The sequence below is a fragment of the Athene cunicularia genome (assembly GCF_003259725.1).
Source record: "Athene cunicularia isolate RWA chromosome 10 unlocalized genomic scaffold, athCun1 chr10_part1, whole genome shotgun sequence".
Taxonomy (NCBI): Eukaryota; Metazoa; Chordata; class Aves; order Strigiformes; family Strigidae; genus Athene; species Athene cunicularia.
This window is the reverse complement of record NW_020799112.1, coordinates 4,487,309-4,510,237: the sequence shown is the minus strand read 5'-3', so window position 1 is coordinate 4,510,237 and position 22,929 is coordinate 4,487,309. Positions and strand designations below refer to the sequence as shown.

Genomic DNA, 22,929 nt, shown 5'->3' with positions numbered 1-22,929 from the left:
AGAGTACTCTGTACATAATATCAAGATCCTGTAGGTAGAACAAAGCTAACTTTTGTCCTTGTTGCTCTCCTCCCATGTGTTTTATATATTGTCAGGTAGTGAAGTACACTTGGGTGCATTTGTGAAAGAGCCTGCCTCCTTCCCACTGTGCTCAGCTTACTACCTCTGCCTTTCAGGGACAAGGCCCCAGGCCAGCGAGAATGTGATTTCTCCATTGATGGGATCAACAGATGCATCAGAGACATTGAGCAGGCCTCCCTCGCAGCTGTCAGTCAGAGTCTGGCCACCAGGGATGACATCTCAGTTGAGGTAAGGGAGACAGCGCGGGAACAGAGTAATGCTGAGCAGCTTCAATTATCCTGCTGCTTTTCTTTCCATTTGAAGATGTGGAGCTGAGAGCTCAGCACAATCTACTACCAGTAGTATTCTTACTGGAATCTTTCTAGGTAAAATCACACGCTAGCCAAAGTGTATCACTTCTCCAGAGATACCAGAAGCACCAGGCAAAAGTAGGGTTTTTTAACCACCACCCATGTATTACTCTGACTTCCTGTGCTGATGTGACCAACTGATTGTATTTCTTTGGTGTCTTGCCATGTGGAAGTAGGGATCTTTCTGAAACTAATCTGTTACTAGAAGTCCAGTGATGTAAATGTCGATGTAATTTTTCTTAATGCATACTTTTTCATTAAATTGGTGAAATCTGTAGTTGATGTTGCTATGTTCTCATTAAAAAAGCTTCCTTCCTTGCCGCACTCTCTGCCCACCTTGGTAATGTAGACCAGTCCTGTCCTATTTCAGCCTTTATCTTATTGAGGAAAGGCTGTCATGCCAGACTGCCTACAAAAAGTCAGCAACACATGATCAGGTTCCCAGCTTGGTATTTAGTGTCTTTTTATACTATTGCTTCCTGAAATTATGTGTCTGTTTGGGTGTTTCAGTGGTTTCTTTGGACTGTAATTCTGCATACTAGAAACATCTCAGACTGAATGAAGCTATACAAAAGACATTATTACAGGAAATATGTCATAGATACAATTCTTTTCTATTTAAGTGATGAAGTCATCTTGGACACCATGTCGAACTGAAATAAACATTATTGAAAATGGCAGTTATTTATAAAGCAGTACAGGAATGTAACACAGTGTAAAAATAATATATATTTTCTCTTGCCTTTCTTGAGTGAGCTAAATCCCAGTGGCTGCCAAGACATTACGTGCCTCTGAATTAGAAGCCAGTATTTATGTCTTGACAAGCCCAGTAATACACTTGTCTTATGCTCCCATCCCACAGATGGTATTCGGGTGGTCAGTCCTTATCTCTGTACCTCAGAGATGTCATGTTTTTCCTTTGCTTTTCCTTACTAATTTTTCCTGCTAGCTTCAAAGTCTTCAGCAGAGCTTTTTGCTCTTGTGCTGTATTGTCTGCTTTTGAAGAATGTGTCTTCATACTCAAATCACAGCTCTTCCTGGTTTCTCTGATCAGTGCAGTGATACTAAATCTTTGGTAGGGCAAGAATAGTTGGGGGTGGGGGGTGGGGGGGTGGTGTTATCGCCTTACAATGAGAAAGGACACCTACTCCTAAGTTTGCTGCTACCAGCTGGAGTTGGAGGGACCTGTCTTCCCTTCTTTCTCCCCAGACTTGCCATGTTAATGTACAGAGGAGTGGGCCTGCCTCAGGGTTCATGTTGTTGGGGTAAAGGAGAAGAAAGGAGCAAGTGTCTAAAGAAAGCCAACAGCATGGATTTCTGCGTCCTACTGTAGTGGGTCATTTGAACAGTGTTCTGAGTAGGGTCTGAGGGTGATAGGTATGGGATAACTTGATAAAAGAACAGCTCTGGTAGTAACTGACAATATCTCTTTGTATTAGGCTCTACAGGAACAGCTGACATCAGTCGTCCAGGAAATTGGCCACCTCATTGATCCCATAGCTACTGCAGCTCGGGGAGAGGCAGCTCAGCTTGGGCACAAGGTACTGTCCGACCATTATGAAGGTATTTGAAATCTCGGACAGCTGGATGTTAGGGCAGACTGTGATTTTGTAGTTTTTCAATTCCTACAAAAGAGCAGAAGAAAGTATATGGAAGGAGGAAAGATCTGGGATTTTCAAATACTTGGAGCTGAGTCCAAATAAACCTGTTTGTGTTTTGGGCCATAGGAAATATACTTTTCTTGAGGTTTTTGGTGAGGGACAGGCTTGCAGAGAAAGGACAAATGAAGAAAGGGGATGGAAAAGCAAAGATGGAAGGATGGAGCCTGATGCTACAAGTCTCCTTACCTCTAACTGTTGCAGCCAGCAGCTGTACATATGTGTTGGTTCTTCTGTCTCTTGTGCTGTATTGAAGGTGACTGCAGGACCTGGGGCCCATCACACTGCAGGCTCTTTCAGCAGATCACAGTTACAGTTTGAATATGTATGTATAACAGAATTTGGACAGTTGAAGAAGTCTGGCAAAGGTTTGTCAGATTCTGTCCTGGTCTGAGGTTCTTGCATAAAGTGTGCTGCTCCATTTCTTGGGCAGTTCATGACAAAGTGAGGAGGGAAGTGTGGGATATGCAGAGGTTACCTCTGACCTGTGGAGATCCATCTCCTGCAGTGGCTTCTGTAGACTGAGGAGAGGGAGGTTTAGACTGTGGTTTCAAAGGAGGAGTGTGATGTGCCTGCTTTCCACCTTTTGAGCAAGGTACTCTGTCTTCACTGATTATAGAGAGAGTTTTAGCTTCATTATGAAAAAATCAGTGATTTTGAACTAACTGAATTTTAGCTGCTGTTTCAAATTTTTTGGGGTCGGGGGGGGAAAGAAAGGCTTAAAATAATCTTTCATTCTGTTATAAGCATTGTGTAAACATGTCACTCTTATGTGGAGTGTTAGGTATGGTAGAACTTGTGCTTATTAGATCTCAGTCGAAAAGTGAAATGTTACAATGTGTGTATTAGAAGTGTGCATTATTTACAGTGGTTATTAAAAGATTTCAGTAAAGTAATTCCTCATACTACAATATATTACTGAGAGAAAAATAAATACAAGTTTTCTGTGTCAGTGCTTTTAATACCAGAAAGGAATCACTTTATTAGCGTGAGAGCTCTTCCAGAGTTGTTCCCAAGGAACTCCATTTAGCTTTGAATAACCATGAAGTATTTCATAACATCTCAACTATTTGCAGTGTTCATTCTCAGTTTACCTAGCACACAACAAATCAGGACTGTGAAGATGTAGGTGGTTAGGGAATCACATTTCTCCTCCTGCTTGTTAGGTAAATGTTGACCAAAGTCAACAGCACTTCTCTTGAGCATGTTTTCCCTGCTGAATGCAGAAGAAGCCATTGTTGCTGTTTACTTTGAGACAGTTTAAAAGATCTTACTATTTTTTTTCCTTTTTCTTTTTTGTCTTTAATACTCTGAGAAACAAAATAGAAAAATAAGTCTGACTAAGTCTCAAAAATTTTAGGAGTAAACCTTTTAATATCTTTTCCTGCACATGAGGTACTGCTGTTTTTCTTCCCCATGCCAGCCTTCAAAAGCTGCTTATAGCCCCTGCAAAGGTACGCACACTTGTACTTCTGAGGCTTTAGGTGTACCAGATGGTGCTGCGCTGCAGTGGGCTATCTGTGCATGTTCTGTGGACCAATTGGCCCAAAGAAGTACAGGGTTTTTGCATCCAGTAAAAACCTTAAAAGCAAAGAGTCATGGATTTCTGACAGGAACCAAGCACTGTTGTGTTTTTGTAGATGTGTCAGATGACGGTAGACTGTAAAAATATTCATTTGTATAAAAATACTTGCTTATTTTCTTAGAATATGTGTATAGGCAAAAGCAGATGTTTCCTCAGAACAAGTGTAAATCTGATCAGAAACTGAGGAAGACAGAGTGGCTGACTCCACATATTTCTGGAGACTAAAATACAGCAACAGAAGCTGCTGGCAGAACTGTGCCTTTAGATGTTTCTAACACTCTATCGAGCCCAAGTAATTAACTGAGGGACAAATGCAGTGTGCTTGGTATGCAGTCTTTGTAGCATGCCTATGCCTATTGGCCTGTACAAGCCACTGGGTTGCAGACTAGCACTTAACCACTAGTCTCCTTTTTAGCAGCAAGAAACACTGCAGGGTTGGGCCACATGGCTGTCTTAAGGAACTGTTCATGCATCAGGAGTGATGAACCCTGTGAGGTGATGATAGCACTTGTGCCTACTCAGCAGACAACCTTCCAGGTCTGCACTGGAATCTGATGAAGAGGGTTTGAGAGATTAGGAAGCGAAGGTGGCAAACACATGCAGTCCTTGAGGTGAACAGAATGGTCCAAATCCAGTGTGGTCCTGTTCGTTATCCATCATCCACAGCAAAGGTTGAGAAAATCCTCCCTTGCATGGTGGAGACAGTTGTCATGGATACTCCCTAAGTACTGTGCGGCTTCCATGAGTTTTGAAAATTATTTCATCTGACCTCAAGGGACTGTGTGTGTAAGGGAGGAACACGTGGCTTTATCAAGGAATTTGAAGGGGAGGGGAGACAGAATCACATGGGCACATAATACAAACCAACGCTGCATAGCACAGAAGCACTAGGACAGTGTGGTACTTGAGCTAATCCATGGCCTAGTGCTAATTGTGGAATATGGTTCTTCTCAGTTACACCTGAGAAAAGGGGTTAATGGCTTTCTCTGGTTGTTCTGGTTTTCTTAGGTAACGCAGCTGGCGAGTTACTTTGAACCCTTGGTTTTAGCTGCAGTTGGAGTGGCATCCAAAACTTTAGATCATCAGCAACAGATGACCGTGTTGGACCAGAGCAAGACACTAGCAGAATCTGCCTTACAGATGCTGTATGCTGCCAAAGAAGGGGGAGGAAACCCCAAGGTACAGTTATTGTATGTAACTAAGGGATTACTGGAGGTGGGCAAGGGCGGGCAGGTGAGGGCTGGGAGGGCAGGTGGGGCAGAGAAAGCAGCACCTACGTACTGCATAGCTCAGGGATACATTGCAGTGAAAACGCCATTGACAGCTCTTCTGATGGCTCTCATCGGAGAGTGGAAACACTTGTCAAAGACAGGTTTCCAGTCCAGCTCACAGCGTCCTTGCAAGGGACACAAAGTCAAGGTCTCACAGCAAATATCTGTGCACCGCTACAGAAACCAACTGCTTAAAAGACAGGGCCTGTCTGCTACACAGAAACCATGCTCATGGGGATGCCCCATGCCGCCTGGAAGGAAGACAGGAACAGTTTCCTGCTGCTGAGCTCCAGGAGGAAGCACACACCGTCCCACAAGCCCCTCTACAGCAAAAGGAGCGTGCGTGACCCTGACCTCATGCCTTCTCCCTGCAGGTGGCCAGCCAGGCCCCAGCCTGTCCCCAAGGGTGTGACAGGCCATGCCCCATGCCACTCAAAACCTGCACGACTGGGCACGCTGCCTGCCATGTGTACCCACAGGGCACGGACCCCTCCAGTGGGACCTTCCCCGCCGTGGGTCTCCTGCCGTATTACAGCACACTTCCATGCCTTGCACTGAGGGCACCGACGTGCCACAGACACTCTATACAGATGCCATTGTGTAGACACCTTCATAGAGACCCAACTTCATGTGACGCTTCTCTCCTGGCACGCTTCCAGCTCCTTTCTCTTTCACTTGCACACCCCGCTTGTTTTCAATCCTTTTTTCATGGTATTTGTCTTTTTTAAAAAATTGTGTTTGTTCTAGGTTTTGGGTTGTGTTTTTCTTCTATGAGTTTTTCATGAATATCCAAACAGGTTTCTTTGAAATAGGTTTTTGGTTGAAGGTAGAGTGGGGTTTGGGTTTGGTATTTGTTTTTATTTACTGCTTTAGGAAAACTGTTGTGCAATAATTCCTTAGGAGTGTTTTTGTTAGTCTTTTTTAGCAATATTATATGACTGTGATAGTTTTTCTTCTTTTATATAGCAAGCATGTTCTCTTGTTCATATGTCTACATGTGTCTGTTTTGAACATTTTGTTCTGGTACAGAGGTAGACTGTTTCACTGTCTAGTGTTATTTTTGCTTTCCCTTATCTTTGTTGCTTCTGTTATGTACAAGTCATTTTCCTAATTTTTCTTGAAAAGGTCCTGTTGCTTTTCTAATTGATTCCTATTCAAAATTGTGGCTTGTCTAAGCAACATTTGTTCTGTTGATGTTGCTGTTAGATTTAGTTTCTCATCTTCAACCTGAAAGGGGATTTTCAGAGCTGTTATTGTATTGCCTTCATTAATTATGTTTTTGATTCACACATTGATTTGTGCACAGAATGCTCTCTGATGATCTCTGTTTTCTCATTTTCTTTCTTCCAGGCATCCCATACTCACGATGCAATCACTGAGGCTGCTCAACTGATGAAAGAGGCAGTGGATGATATCATGGTTACCTTGAATGAAGCTGCAAGTGAAGTAGGCATGGTTGGAGGTATGGTAGACTCGATAGCAGAGGCAATGAGCAAGGTGAGCATAGAAATCCAGATGCCCTTTTCATTTTACACTTTAAATTCAATCCACATTGCTGGGAGTTGGAAGAGCTGTTGCTGATTCACTTCAGTGATGGTTGGTAACTGACACACTATGACATGAAACCTAAAGATTCTTTGATTTTGCAGATTGTGTAATCAAACTGATGTAGGCAATGACGCTTGCATTAATAACTGACGCAGTACCTGTCAGTAGAATTACTATAAAATATTCAGTAATATGCTGTTATTTAACTGGATCTTAGGTCAACTGGCCTTTTATTTTTGCTTCCTTTTCCTACTTATCTTTCATGTTATTCTCCTAAATGATCAGCAGGCCAACCTTGAAGCAGGCTACTTTCAGAGAAGATGATGTCAAGCTTGAAGTGCTCTGCTACACTTTGTATTCTATTACAAATGCACGGTTGCAAAATGTAAATGAGTTCAGTCCAAATAATTGGCTTTTCCTATCTCAAGTTAAATGTGTGCAGCACTGAAGCCTTTACCGTGCAAAGGAATTTTATGTTATCTTCTTGCAAGCACATTTTGTTTCATAACAGTTGCACGTTCCTTTCTACATTAGCCAAGAACTACAGGTGGTTTGACCTTGCATGAGAAGTTGACCTTGTGCTCAAAAACTCTGCGCTGTACGTTCTCTTTGTCTTCCATGTTCATAACATGGGCTAAAGCCTTTTCTGAGATTCTCCATACATCCTGGTGCACTGTCTTTGCTTGCATATTTTAAGAAAGAGTAGATTATGAAGGAGATACAGAAATGAATATGTAATACAACATTACTACATATAAAGTATGCTATTAGTAATGACCTTCTTATTTTTGCTGTGTTTTTCTCTCTTTTCTTGCAGCTGGATGAAGGTACGCCTCCAGATCCCAAGGGAACATTTGTTGATTATCAGACCACTGTGGTGAAATATTCTAAAGCCATTGCTGTAACAGCACAAGAAATGGTAAGATATTTGGTTAGAACTAAGTACAAACTCTTCTGCATACAGAAGAAACGTGGAATGATTTTCACAATGTTGTGAAACTCTTTATAATGCTAATTGTCAATAACCTTATCTCTTTAAAGGTAATGGAGCAAAGGAAGTTATTTTGTCGATTTAACTCTTGGTCTTAGTGGCGTGATGATAGGAGTGGCCCTCTACAGGAGGAGAGCTGGATAGTGTGGTGGCTTTTCTGCACAAAACCTTTTTATTTGGATCATTTGCTATAAGAATAAAAGGAGAACATTTCACCTACACACTTTTTCATCAGCCTTTTTTAACTGTCACTGAAATACCACCTTACGTTTAGTGATGACTTCAGGATACCCTTTCACACTTACTGTTTCATTTAGCCTGTGAAATAGTAGTATTTTCAGACCCCTGTAATACTTACGAATGAATGCAGATCAACATCTCAAATTGTTCTTTTCTTGCTTTTTTTGTGATTCACCTGGGTTTAACAAAAGAAAAAACAACACTCATTGAATCGAGATTTTCTTAACTTGTGTTTCACAGTAGTGCTTACCATAACATGTTTGTCTTTTGAAAAGTATTTCCATTGATTGTTTGTTTTTAACAGAGGTAAGGGGACTATTTATGTGTGCTACAGACAGGATTTTTTACAAAATTGATTGCTGTTGCAGTCAAGACAGGTTGATGATTCTGCTATCTATGACATTGTAGCTTATTGGCAAACAGTATAAATTTGTCTAAACTAGTTTTGCCCCAAGGATGGAATTCCATGGCTTTTACTAACATAAATTGGAGACAGAAGAAATATCTCTGTTAAAAGGTAGGCTTTTTCTAAAGAGAGATCCAGTTACTTATACTGACCTTCTACCAAGGCATTCTGCATAGTCATACCTATTTCTTCTTGGTCCTCCTCCTGTATCTTAGACATGTTTTGCATCAGTCCTCCGATTTTTTTTCCATGTTCGTGTTCCTATGCCACACCAGCTGAGACTGATGTAGGCTAGCTCACCTTTCACAGAATAAGGTGGCTGTGACACACAAAACCCACTTCCCCAACTGGTCCGAGTAACTGTGTACCTGGCCTGTCACCCCACTGTCTCAAAGAGTGAATTACCAGCTCTAACTGCTGCTCTTTGATTACTCCGTATGTTCCATGAGTGCCTGTTTACCTTGACTCTAATAAAGCATGTTTGCTTGGGTTTTGTCATGGAGTTCTTGCTGGAGGACAGCTCCCTTACATGGCAAGTGGTTTACCCCATTTCATCAGTGTGGCCAAACAAATGAGTGTGCTTCTAAGCTGGAGTGTATTAACAAATTATTCTCATGCCTGTCATTTTTCTTTTTCTCTTGCCTGTGTTCTTTTTTCAGATGACTAAGTCGGTTACTAACCCGGAAGAGTTGGGAGGACTTGCATCACAAATGACCAATGACTATGGGCATTTGGCTCTCCAGGGCCGAATGGCTGCAGCTACAGCAGAACCAGAGGAGGTCTGCAGTTTTTAGACCTCTTTATTCTCTGTACATGGTGGCGTCAACATGGGTACTCTTTTACTGTAGAGAATACTATAAATATGGTGCAGAGTGACAAGGGTTATTCACCTCGCTTGATTGCAGCCATTGCCAAATATGATACATCCTTTGTATTATCAGACACACAATAGGTTTCAAACCGTTGGGTAATGTGTTTTCTTTCAAATGCCTTTGCAGTGGTTCTAAAATAAATGCAGTGAATGCATTTCCACTGCCTTTGCTTCATGAGCCACTTTTTTACACAAGGACTCTTTATACTGTGTGCACTTTGTCTGATAGACAACCAGATGTCCTCCCTCTGGCCCACTGACACTTGAAACATGGGACAGGACAGTATATCTGTTCCCAGAAGAATTTGACTGAAACCATGATATGAACCAAGTCAACATGATAGGCATACTTTGGCTATACAGATCTCTTTTACAGTCTACTTCTGTTGTCACTAAAAGCAGACTTTAAGATGCAAACTATATGCAGCCACACAAAAACTCTACTAAGTTTGTTTTCACTGGATGATGAGCCTGGCAAAATTGTGTGTCTTTTCAAAATGCCATGAAATCTTAGAATATCAACAGTTATTTACACGTGTGTGTTGTAAGTACTGTTTTCTTCTAAACAGTTAGTGGAGAGACACCTGTTTGGGTCTTTGATACCAACCTTTCCCTGCTCCAAACACGCTGTCTATTCAGTGTTCCTTCACAGGTTGGGGCAAAGCTGCACCTAGTACTATGGAGTATATATTTACTACTATGAAGTATATAGTTACTGATAGCACACCTCACTTTCACCACTGCTCATGCGCACAGGTGTATAACAATAGGAATGATGATTCACTACAACATGTTTTTAGTCAATGTTCAGAACTTCAAACCAGCTTTGCTTCTGTTTCTCTTCAGCCCTCCTGCTGCTCTTGATACATGTGAACTGTCTATGGAACAAGTTTTCTCCTAGGAGTGCTATGAATCAAAAGATTTTTAACTATGCATAGGGACTATGCAAAAGATGTAATATTTTACTTCATAAATGTGGCTTTTTATGCTACAAGCCTTGTTACAAGAATTACCCAGTCAAAGAACAGAAACCTTTTGTCAAAACCTCAGTCCAGCTTCAGAAAGAAATGGCTTGTGATAATAGTGTACAGTTCCATAGACCAAGACAGAACCTCCTAAATTACTTGGGACTTTCACTTACAGACAACTTGCAAATACAAAGAAGACTCTTAATTATTTACTATACAGCTTTCCTTTGATCTCTTATATTTTGATGAATTAAAAAGATATATATATGGGGGTTTTTGTCTTGCCTGTAAGCAATTTCAAGTATAACTTCCTGTCCTGAAAGTGAGGTGCAGGCAACCAGTAGGAGCACAAGTATCTTTCATTGACAGGACATTTTTCCGTACCTCTGAGTCATAATATGATACAGAAGAAGCAGGTTCCCCATGCAGCCTTAGATGCCTCTTGCTATCAGAGGAATATGGATTATTCACCTCAGTTGCATTAACCTGTTACAGTAGTTGCTGCATATTGTCTGAGCCCGATTATAGAAATCCTTTCATCTCTCTCTTCTCCCTGCATGCCTCTGGTTATGGAGCATAGATAAAATTTGTCAAGATAGGGTAAGAGGGTATCTCACTGTGACCAGATGTATCATATTCTCTAGATAAAAGATCTTCAAAGAGATTTTGACTTTGTAGTTACATTCCACCGCTGATAGAACGAGTGTTTTGTGCTCAGTAGCTATGTGAAAAGCATTGGCTTGCATTCGACTTGATATCGTTAAATTGAATTACCATTTCTGCACGTTACTTTCTGCCTGAAGTTGAAATAATTCAATTTGTGATACTAATGACTGTGATTCCTGCTTACTTATTAATCCCAATATGCACTTATATGCCTAAGTACATAGCGGTACTAAAGCTATCAGGTGTTTCTAAACAGGGACCACACAGCTTATGCTGCAGGATTGTTAATAATCAGAAGCAGTGAGGGCACATTTCAGTGCTCTGTATGTACGTGGTTGGTTCTGGAAAGTTGACACTCTGTGTGAGATTCAAAACCAAACAGTCATATACTTTTTGACCCAGTTTCAGCAGTGTAAACATGTACTTTTTACCCATCGTGCATGCTGTGAATACAGCTCACACTGACAGTACAGTTCTGGGAGATAAAGTAGTGTTATTCAAATGTGGTGAAGTTGTGTGTACTTGAATTACATACAGTTGACTTGAGTACACACCTTATGCCTTTTCTTTCCCAGGGTCCAGTTCACTAGTGCTCCTGTTTCATTAGTAAGCCTTTTATAAGGTTGGGATACATGAGTAGATGGTATTGTATCTATCCTTTTTTTCAGTTCTCTGCAGAGAGTATAGTGATGGGTGGAATACTGGCAATAAAAATTCACCAGAGTGTCTGTGTTTCCATTTGTGTTGACACAGCGTACCAGCATGACATACATTTATTTACTTTGCTCTTGCTACCTTTTTACCTGTACCTCCTTTACCATTTAGATAGGGTTCCAGATCAGGACTCGGGTACAAGAACTTGGCCATGGCTGTATCTTTCTTGTGCAAAAAGCTGGAGCTCTCCAGATTTGCCCTACAGACAGTTACACCAAAAGGGAGTTGATAGAATGTGCTCGTGCCGTCACGGAAAAGGTAAGAAATCCCTCTATGTTACCCCACAGTGTTTGTCTACTGAGCTTCCTCAGGGAGTAAACCAGTCAAATTGTTTGGGTTCAGGAAAATATTTTTTTTTCACTTCTCATCAGAGTACAATATTGGCTGAATTAAGTTCTTACTTTTCTTTCAGTGCAGTTCATGTGGTAGATTAGCCCATGGTTAGCCCTTGTTCATGTCTCATAATAAAGCTTCAGCCTCCAACCACAGGGAGTCTGGTCCAAAACTAATCCCTAAGACCTAGATGGCACTTGTGCCTTAATGAGGCACAGCCTTGGAAATACTGAGTCCACATGAATGGCCACAGTTGCCGTGATGAGGTTGGTAGATGGCATGTGATTTCCTGTAGCAGCATCCTCCCTTTTTAAGACTGGGCCAAGCTAACGCACTTAGAACTGCATCTTCAAACTGAATGGGGTTTCTTGGTCTTTGGAAACATCTGCTTCAAATACAATGACTGAGTAGTTTGGCTTTGCTGAACCTTTTTGCCAGTTATCTCTCCTTTTGTTGGGCATGAACATTGAGAGTCAAATGTCAGTTACTTCTGTATTTCACCAAACATCACCAGTTCAGTTTGTGTTAGTGTGCTCTTAGCTGTACAAAATTTCCACTGTGTCATGCCCCAGAAGTATCAGCAATTCCGAATTTAGGCAGGGGTAAACAATATCTTGTAAGAAGAGTTAAAGCTGGTAAGGAGAGTAATAATGAATCAGAGTGACAGCCCATTCAAGGACGACTAACAGAATTTCAGGAAGAACTGCATTATTAGGAGTCAGTATACATATCCCCAGATGTGAATACATTCTTGCAAAAGCAAAACTTAGGACCCTGGTATAGCATGAGAACAACATCCCAGCTGTGGAGCTTTGCAAGTACAATGTTAATTACATGAAATGGAGACCTTTAGCTTTTTTAGTGATCAGAAGTGTTACAGATACGAAGCCATATATTGTCTTCCTGTAATTTTCTATAACAGTATTTAGTATGTGGATTCAGAGAGTCTATACTTTCTGTTTCTCTGATGTTAAAGTTTAGATCTGTGTATTGTACGTGACTCCTGGGCTGCTTGAGGCTGGTGTTTATTTGCACATGTTAGGGGAAAAGCAGTAGCTCTTGGCTATGACATTTATCTTGGCAGAATTTGACTACGTTACCTCTGACTGTATTTCAAGTGCTACCTGATGTGCTTCATCCTATGATGAACAGATCACTTCATTCTGTCTGAGAAGTGGACTTCATAGCTCAAGTCCCCTTCAGTTTGAGACAATCTTTAGTCGTCATAATGGCTACTGCACAAAGAGAGCAAATAAGAGAAAGGGGAAGTAGAGGTTTATTAAAGTTTGCAAAATGGCACTGCAGAATGACTTCCCGTTGTTTGTTCATTCCAGTCATGTTAAAGAGCTCGCTTAACCTGTAATGAGGCTTTCTTTCAATGACCGGCTTGTTGCTTTAATGTTGTTTCCAGGTCTCCTTAGTTTTATCTGCCCTTCAAGCAGGAAACAAAGGCACACAAGCCTGTATTACTGCGGCTAGTGCCGTGTCGGGGATAATTGCAGATCTGGACACCACTATCATGTTTGCTACTGCTGGAACCCTTAATGCCGAGAACAATGAATCGTTTGCAGACCACAGGTCAGTGTAACTGAAAAGAATGGAAGGGCATGTGCACAGGGGAACAGTGGAACTGGCAGAAGTAACCAGCATGTGGAGATAAATTTCTACCATCTAGATTCCCATGGATGAAACTCATGGCAGTGGAGTGAGAAGAGAAATAGGAAAATTGGGATATTGATAGAGGACAGCAAACTTGACTTTTTTCATTTCTGTGAGGAAGGAATTTTAAAGAGCTGGAGAGCACTTATGACAGAAGATCGCAACTAGAGCACTATTTTGGCGCTTTTTTTTTTTTTTTTAATTCAAGCTGTCGCACTGCATAGACTACCATGCACTGTTATTCCAGTAGCAAAAATTAACTGTCCATGACACTGAAGAGAAATTTTCTATTTACTTTTTTCCAACAGCTGTTCTTGACTGTCTGGCTGTTTGTCTTGCTAAATCATGCTTATGGTTAATGCTGTTGTGGGTAGCAGCAATGGAAACCGCCCAGCTATGCTACGCGTTTTTCCCTTTGGCAGAGATAAGCCCATTTTCCCTTCAAGTAGCATCTGCCACAATCCCACAGCATTTTCATCACGTTAAGAGATTTGCAGCATCTGACTGTTACGTCCTTTGCAGTAAAACTGAGGGTTTCACAGCCAAGATACTGACTTACTGCTTCGCAGCCTAGTCGGCTTACACAACAACTGCATGGCCAGCATTTATTTCCCACCTTGCCAGTTGCTCAAGAAAGAGGAAGGATGCAGTGGTGTGTAAATTGCTGCCATTCTGCAGACTGAAAGTCAGAGATTTTCATACAGGTGTCATTAATTTCTAGGCTGACATTTTATGTGAATATGGTTCTGATTCTCAGTTAACTTGACTCATTTGTGAAACACATACTCAATATGGTTTCTTTTGACCTAAATGTTGCTTTGGATTTGTTGTCCTGACATGGCAAAACCTGTATATAGTGAGGGGAACCCTGACTAGATCACATTCTCTGTTCCTCTTGCCATTCTTGCCACTGCATTCGTCAAAAAAAAATGCTGTTGGTTTCCTTAAAATATGCTTATTAAGATGGAAGTTTGACAGCTGTTACTTTCTCACAGCATGGCCAGGTTTTCTTTCAGTGTTAAAATGCAATGCTCTCTGCTGCTACTACCCTACCTCATTTTTTTTCAGGGTGGGGTCATTTTAATAAACTGCCTTGTATCTAGCCCAAAATACAATGCTACTGCTTTAATAGTGGTCTTGTCCTTTTTTTTTTTCCCACTTGCAACCTGGCCTGTGCTATATTGTCATGAGTGAACACTGCCATGATGACTTACATCAGCTCTTTTATGTAGCTGTTAGTCACCATAACATAGAAAAACACGTTTTTTTCCTCTTCTCCTTTTCCACTTCCTTCCCTGGTTCCTGTTTTTTTGCTACAGGGAAAATATCCTGAAAACAGCAAAAGCTTTAGTTGAAGATACAAAACTGTTGGTTTCTGGTGCTGCTTCAAGTCAGGACAAACTGGCCCAAGCGGCTCAGTCATCAGCTAACACCATCACTCAACTTGCTGAGGTAGTAAAATTGGGAGCGGCCAGCTTGGGATCCGATGATCCTGAAACACAGGTAAGAGGTTTTAAAATTTTTCTGATACTCTTAAATAAGAGACCAGAGGCAGTTTTCAATTAATAAGATCTCGTGGGACTTCTGCTTTTAAGCAACACAATAGGGTCTTGGGACTTTTCTAGGTTTACTCAGACATCACTCTTTTTTTAGAATAAAATCAAGAGGTTAAAATAATGAGTGGAACCAGACAGGCCTTTGTGTAACATTTTTGCTTTTATTTCATGGTTGTGTTCCAGCTGGGATGCTTTTGGCAAATTATTTGTCTTATTTCTACTAAGTTGTGATTTGACCCCTGACTCATCCCATTTTTATTCTAAATAACTTGCATGACTTTAAAGCTACTTATCCAGCTTACAGCTGGGCTGTGTGTACTTGTGTAGGCTAACAAGCTCTTGCCATTCTCAACTATATCTGCATTGTTGTTCGTTTAACTCAGCAACTTCAGCCTTCAGTGTAGATTATCTCAAATATTTCTTCAGTTGTTTGTTTGTATCTTGGTGAAATCGAGGTTGGCGAGCATGTTGCAGATGTGCCTGTGGTGGTACCAAGTTGGTTTGAAAAGGCCTGCTCATTTGCATAATGCTCTGAAAGGGATGTGTGTTCTGCTTTGCTTGACCTGTATGATGGATTAAACTTCCAAGATTTTTTCCTCTCTAGGAAAATACTGTTGGAAGCCCTTTTTTCTTTTTTTAACAGAAGGATTTCCGTAAACGAGCAACATTTGCAAAACTTTGATCACACATTGCTTTTCTCTATATGTAAAAGCCAATAATCAGTACTTAGAATAAAAGCTATTGTGCACAAGTAATTATTTATTCGGAGCAATTTTATATTGCCAGTTTGAAATCGGTGGATCATGTGTATGGAGCATTTCTAATAGCTTTAGCACATGACAATGTCACAACAGCTTTTCCATAGCAGCAACGCTTATTTTACCTGGTGCAACAGAGTTTCTGTTGCGCAAGTTGCTGCACAACATAGGCAGTTGGACAACAGAGAATCACATTAGTCAGTGCTGTGTCTCAGGTTCTTTTCTTATTTTCATGGTTAAGAATCTTCTGAGCTACCAAAAGCTAAACTTTTCAGGAAAAGCTAAGACTTCACTTTTATGTAAGTTACAGTGAACTACAAACATGAAGGAATAAGGCTGCTTTCTTAGTATTTATAATGCTAAAGAAATGCATTACTGAGAAGTGATTGTTCCATGCCTTTTTTTTTTCCCCTGAACTTTCTAATTTTTCACGCATCTTTCAACATTTTCTTTAAAAATAACTCTTCTGAATTCCAGCAAAATACTTAAAACATCTGATTTTCTACTAGTGGAAAGGGCAAAGGAGAGGGATTTGGAGGAGAGAGTTATTTCAATAATACCATAAGATAGTTAAAAAGCCTGTTGTTGTGCCTGTATTTTGTTGAGGACTTCTGTCTGTGAACTTGGGTTTAGGGGATAGTATCTCTGGATTTGACTTTTCCTGACTTTAAGGTCAGTGAAGTTATTCAGCATTTAGTTCTGTGTAGCCTCTTACAGAGGTTTGACTTCCTTTTCTGTGACAGACTATCACCCCTAACACCTAGCCATAGCAAGTACATTTGATCTTTCAGTAGGTCATTTCAGAATTGGTACATAACTGTAGCATTACACTGTAAGCTTATAATCAGTTTTCATGCTCATGTCTCACTTCCACCCAAAGAGTGAAGAACACGGAGGAAAGTAAACCTCCTCTTGGAGAACCTCAGAGGAAGGAAATCCTACCTGAAATCAGCATTACAAATTCTTCACAGGAAGTAGTAATTTTTATAGATTCTGACCAGTTGTATGAAATCCTGTAGCTGTCAGTGTAGCTCTTTCTCTTCCAGAATGTTACATGTTTTACTGGAGTAGAGGGAGGGTGGCACTATTTGTTTATCAGTAGTAGATTTTTTTTTTACCTGTGTTCTAAAAACCACATCTTCAACCAAACTGCTGTTTCTTGCCTGAGGTATATGGCTATTTCTCATTCTTACAGGTTGTCCTGATAAATGCTATCAAGGATGTTGCAAAGGCTCTTTCTGATCTCATTGGTGCTACCAAAGGAGCTGCCAGCAAACCAGCAGATGATCCATCCATGTACCAGCTGAAAGGTGCTGCCAAGGTAAAACCTTATTCTTACATTTTATTTGAAAGTATCTATGCAATCACACTTGATATATATGCAAAGCTTGGATTTCAGCAATTTCTGATTGCCTGAAATCTTATCTCTTTTTTTGTTTCATTATCATCTGGGGATGATACAGGAAAAATAAGGAGATACTATTGAGTTTCCATGAAACTATCAGGTTTTGTATGCTGTCCGATGACTTTTGTGATTTTGATGAAAGTACTTTCTGAATCTTTCTAAAAACAAACTTCCATATCGGAGGGCAGGTTCTTCTTTATTAATGTTATAGACTAAAATTTATCCAGTATAAAGTGGTACCTAAATACTACATTCTAAACAATGGCATACGTGCAGGATAAGCATGTGGCCTCCTTATTTAGACCTTGCAGCTTGGGGAAGGGAGAGAGAAGGGTGGGGAGGGAGGAAAGGAAGGGGAAAAAAACCCTCCTATAACTCTACAGTAGGATATTGTGCATTTCTGACACCTCTCTCCTAGATCTTTCCAGGTAGTACATAGGTATCAAAGCTCAAAAATCACAAAGGTTACACTATACCCGTGATATCTGTGCTTTATTTTCCCTGCACCTGAGGTCTTTTATGACTTTGCCTCACAAAGATCTTGTGGATTCGTGTCTACAAAATATTTCCAGATGTGGAGATTTAGGTGGAATTACTTCTGCTTTCACATTGTAAGAGTGGTGTGGTAGCTTCTTGCTTGGCTGGAAGCTCTTCTCACTCTCATGTCTGTCGCTTACCTGTAAGACCCGTGCCTCTCTCAGAGCACTTGACAGCAGTGTGCTGTTGAGGCAATACTTGAAAATGACCCATTGAGCCAAGAGAAGTGGCTTCTTCACTCTTCCTGCTGTGGAGAGCTTTCTGTGTTTTAAGTCGTAATTGTCAAGAAGCTGGCCTTTCTGTCTCTTAGTTTTTCATTGTAGCCATCATTTGTTTGTCAAATTTTGTAAACTTTTTGCCAGAACACTCACACTTAAGATGGTATTGCTCTACAGTTAGTTGTGCTACGTTTCTGCAGCTTTCAGGGAGCTTTCAGAAACTGGACGACAGGAGAGTTGGTATTTAGTCCTTAGTCCCATAACAGGTACAGTTCATGAAGCCTCTTAGGCCCTGTTAGAAGTAGTAATGCTACCTAGCTTAATTTGCCTTGCTTCATACCCTGCTGTCTCAGAAAAATGGGAGGAAAGAATCATGTATTTTTGTCTTCACCTCTCTCCAGGTGATGGTAACAAATGTCACATCACTTTTGAAGACTGTTAAAGCAGTAGAAGATGAAGCTACTCGAGGGACAAGAGCTCTTGAGGCCACAATTGAGTACATCAAACAGGAACTCACGGTACAGAACAAAATAGCCATACATGGCAGTTTTTGAAAGTATGCTCCTATGCTCAAACCAGCCTGCCCAGGCACTCCTCCTCAAGCTATGCTTTACAGCTTTGCAGTGTGTTGGATGCAATTTGATTCTTTCTACCTGTTGCAAATCATCTCTGAAAGTACAATTACAATGCCAGTTCAGCCTATCTACTGTCAGACGTTACCAGTCTCCACTTTGAGATTTGAGATGCTACCATCATGTACAATTCTGGAAGCAACTGCTGCTTTGTTCTTTAGACATTAAGCTTTCACTACAAATATTCTTTTCTGAGTACAATGCTATTCACTTTTTTTGATCCTGGCTTTGGTAATGTCTCCTCAGCATCATAGCCATATTGCATCTGCAGTTTAATCTTGTTTCTATTTTTCCTTTATTATGAAATGATACTACCAGTGATACATAGCCTGCTATCTGATATTCTGTCTGAGCAGGAATTAACAATAGTATGGCGTTCTCTCCTAAATTAGGTGTTAGACCATGACAGTTGTTTTCCTTCCTCTTTAAGGTATAAAAGTATAGCTTCCAGCTCTAGCTTTCAGGGGTATTTTAGTAATACACTGCTCAGTGACTTAAATTAATACCTGCATGTTTGTGAAGAACCCTGATTATTTTTTTTTTCCTTCCTTTACTTTTTTTATAAAAAAGCCTAGAGGCACAGACTTCAGCAGAAAATATTTTATTGTATAGTCTGTGGATTACCAATTCACACACTGTAACTGCACTGGCACAGTTTTGACTTTTCAGGTGCTCTCCATAAAACATCTATTTTTGTTGTGTGAGCAATGCTGTTGTAATGAAGAAATAACCCAGGGTTTAGGGGCAGGGGGAGGGCGGTGTCATATCTCTATATAGTTGGGAATTCATACAGTGTCTGCAGTGGTAAAAACTCCTGGTTCAGTATCTGATCAGAAATTATCTGTACAGTATCTAGTGCATGTTACTGTCGTGTATCCTCATGAAGGCCTGGCTAAGTTATGTTCCTTTCCATAACTCTGATCTAAAACCTGTCCATATCTGTTGTTGAAAGATTGTGCATGATCACATCTGCTTTCTCAGTCTGTTGGTATCTCTTTGAAATCTTCCTCCCCTTCCTTTTCGTTTTGTCAGCATTGCTCAGGAATGGGTCTGTGGTGGTGGTGGTGTTATCTTTTTCACAGGCAGAAAAGTGGAGTACTAGGAGATGGTCGAGAGGAACCGAGGATGGCATGTATGTGCTGAAGGAATTGTATCAAGCTTGGCCTGGAACTCCAGGGACTGAATCTGAGCAATGTTGAGAGATGTCCTTTACATATTTAACTAGACTTTATTTTTTAACTGGAAGCATGGGATAGACCAGGCTCGTTTTTGTTGAGACGTTTGCCTTCTGTAGCCACTAGCCTACTTAGGTTGCACTGCGTGTAGTCAAGAAACCTCTCCTGATTAATTGTGCACTCCACATTGCCCTTTCACAGTAAAAGAATGGCAAGCAAATACAGGCTAAAGCTTGGGAAAAGGAAATACAAGATAAAAATAAGGTTACCCAGCTCTTCTTACCTACATCTTACCACAGTTCATGTATTCCAGTATTCATGAGAGTAGTGTGTACTGTCAGATAATTTGAACTATTTTCGCACGATTCACCCAATTATGTCTTTAGGTTTCTAAGGGAGACCGAGTATGGCATAAGAGGCAACACTCCATCTCTACCTTTTTAAGAGACATTTGAATATTTTAGCAGTGTTCTTTGTCTGTCCTGCACTGTGCTGTCAACAGGGGCTTGGTAGGGCCCAGCCTTTGCAGGGGAAAGATCTCCTCATGTGAGTAGAGCAGCCTAAGCAGCAGTCAGGATGAAAAAAGAATGTAATTAAAGGAATAGCAATTATTTCAGTCCTGTAACACTCTGAACAGCTGTCTGTAACAAACTATCACCCAAGTAGTTAAATGGCAGATGAGATGAATGGGTTAACTTTTTGTGTGTGTGTGCTTCCCTCAGCTTATTGTTTCTCTCTGCTGTCTGTAGGTGAGCAGGCTTATCAGGGCCAGGCTAGTGACAAGCAAGAATGATATTCAAGTACTCCAGATAGGTTTCTAATTTCCTGCTGCTCAAAGGCTGCTTCCACTTGCTGTCCTTTCTCCTGGTTGTTCTGCTTTGACTTGAATGGTATCAGCTTTCCTTCTGCTTTCGCTTTTAGGTGTTTCAGTCAAGTGAGGTTCCAGAAAAGACATCATCACCTGAAGAATCAATCCGGATGACGAAAGGAATCACCATGGCAACTGCCAAAGCTGTTGCAGCTGGGAACTCATGCAGACAGGAGGATGTGATTGCTACAGCAAATCTGAGCCGCAAAGCAGTAGCTGACATGCTAACAGCTTGTAAGGTAAAGATTCACTTCCTTGCCTAAGATTGATTTTTTTTTTTTTAATTTTTTTTTTTTGGTATGCCTTTAAATCCCTTCAATGTTATAGTTTTTGTTCAGATTCTTTGTATTAATGCTCTATTTTTCAGGTGAGAAAGTTAACGGTTATGAAAATCTTAAGAGAACGTCTCTCAGAAAGGGTTTTCTGTGCTATGCACGAAAAAAGAAACGCACTAATATTGACTATTTTGTTTTTGTGAAAATGAGAAGTTTTATTTGACCTGAAATTTCCTAGTTTTCAGTCTCCTATTAAACTGAAGACAAACAATCTGCGCAAGTAGTAGAAGATATGAATAATCCTATGGTCACAAATATGATTTCAGTATTTCTAGGAACAGTGAAAGGAATGGTGAAAGGAATCACTCAGGTCTATTTTTAAGTAGTCTTTTCCCCCCTTAATGAAACCTGTCGGCTTGCTCAGTTTCTTCTGTGCTTTTCAAAAATGTGCTTTGCCTTTGCACTAAAAATAGATACCCTATTTTCTACACTTGCTTGAGCTAGACAACTTCAAAAACTGACCTGCAAAACTGGGGGGAAATTATGTCTCATAAATGGTCACTAAGCCATTTGGCTTTGTTCTGAAGATAAAAAAGATCTAGGCATAAATTAATAAAAAATGGGATTATGAAGATCTCATTCCTTTTGGTCCTCAGTAGTAACACAGAAGTTCCTTTTCCTGCAAATTATATTTATTTACTTTTGCTTTTACATGTATGAAAGATGACTGAAATAATGGTGCTCTGTGAGTTGTCTGATTTTCAATATTTGTTCAAATCCTAACTTTCTATATCAGCCTTAGATTAATTTTTAGGCTAATACTGCCCAGTTGGAAGGGTTAATTTTGTTTTTAAAATTATTCTCTTACAAATGTACAAGTTCTAATAGAACTGGATTTATACAAAGCCACTGAAAGAAACTTTTTTATTTTGACTTAGTTTTCTGACAGTTTTTAGTGTCTGGCAGTCCTTGAGTACTTTACATTCTTTAAATTTTGATTCTGTTCACTTCATAAACTCAGGTCAACAAAACAAAGCAGCTCTAATTTGCACAGGAAAACTAAACAAGTGTGCTACTTACATGAGAACTACCATGGCCTAATATGTCTTAGGTACTATCCAGTTAATTGGAACTTCTAAGGGAGGTGAAGGATAGCTCATAGTTGTGCAACATTCTGACAAATCAATTTAGGGATGAATTCAGATGCTGAGGCACACTAAATGTCCTTTGTTATTTGGAAGTGGCTAGTGCAAACACATTTTTGTTTCAGTCTCCAAACAGGCAGCAGACTCTTAGGAACAGAATGGTCTGTTTCCAAAAATGTTGTAAACACACTCAGATACACAATACACAGCCCAATATGTAATTTCGAACATGTAATTATGAGCATTCATCTTTTTATGTTTACATTTGCTCCCACTTAATTTGATGGGTTTGGAGTTCATGCACTGCAAACAGCTGACAGGATGAAACTTCCTGCAACCTGAACAATGGAGGTCTGGGATGCTGGAGAAGCATTTGTAATCCCCCAGGGAACCACCCTCACAAAGCAAACAATCATCAGAAGGAAAATGGCTGGGAATCATTTTACTTACCTGTATTGATACACTGACAAGGAGTAAGATCTAGTTTTATCTTGTCTAGCTTCCCTAAAATCAAGAGTGGAATGAGTCTCCAGATATACTAATTCTATGCACTATCTAAAATGTATTACAGAATAGCCATGTCATTCAACAAAGCTTTAAAATATACAGTTAATACCAAATTTTATATATAAAATCCTGTTTCTACAAATTTTGCTCAGAGACTTAAAAATTTTATGCCATTAGTTTCTACAAATTGTTTACCATACATGGCATTCACATCCTTGAATTTTAGGGGTAGGAACCAGCAGTCTTAGCCTCACTGTGCTGTAAAAGCTGTGCAATGCAGTGCAACTTGGCTTTTGTGATATTTGACAAATACTGGAGGGGTTTCCCATATGATTAAGCTTGTCTGTACAATGAACACTAACAAATAATCAGATTTTGATGTCCTTTGGGCTAAGACAAAAGTGCATGTATATGATCTATGATAGAATTGTATAGACCATAGCTCAGACTTCCCTGATGTCAGGAATTTAAATTTAAATTCTCTTTCATTACCAGCAGCCTAAGGCAAGTAG

At 40.2% G+C, this 22,929-nt stretch overlaps 1 protein-coding gene across 2 annotated transcripts in view; it reads left to right on the top strand.

Moving 5' to 3' along the window:
• TLN2 (talin 2) overlaps nt 1–22,929 on the top strand; it is a 202,094-nt gene that overhangs the window by 150,360 nt on the left and 28,805 nt on the right. For both annotated transcript variants that reach the window (XM_026856212.1, XM_026856213.1), the window contains 12 exons: nt 177–309; nt 1,871–1,972; nt 4,683–4,853; nt 6,296–6,442; nt 7,311–7,412; nt 8,790–8,909; nt 11,461–11,607; nt 13,094–13,260; nt 14,661–14,844; nt 16,851–16,976; nt 18,217–18,333; nt 20,544–20,729. In XM_026856212.1, the coding sequence (XP_026712013.1) occupies nt 177–309; nt 1,871–1,972; nt 4,683–4,853; nt 6,296–6,442; nt 7,311–7,412; nt 8,790–8,909; nt 11,461–11,607; nt 13,094–13,260; nt 14,661–14,844; nt 16,851–16,976; nt 18,217–18,333; nt 20,544–20,729 (1,702 nt within the window). The remainder of the gene's footprint in view (nt 1–176; nt 310–1,870; nt 1,973–4,682; nt 4,854–6,295; nt 6,443–7,310; nt 7,413–8,789; nt 8,910–11,460; nt 11,608–13,093; nt 13,261–14,660; nt 14,845–16,850; nt 16,977–18,216; nt 18,334–20,543; nt 20,730–22,929) is intronic.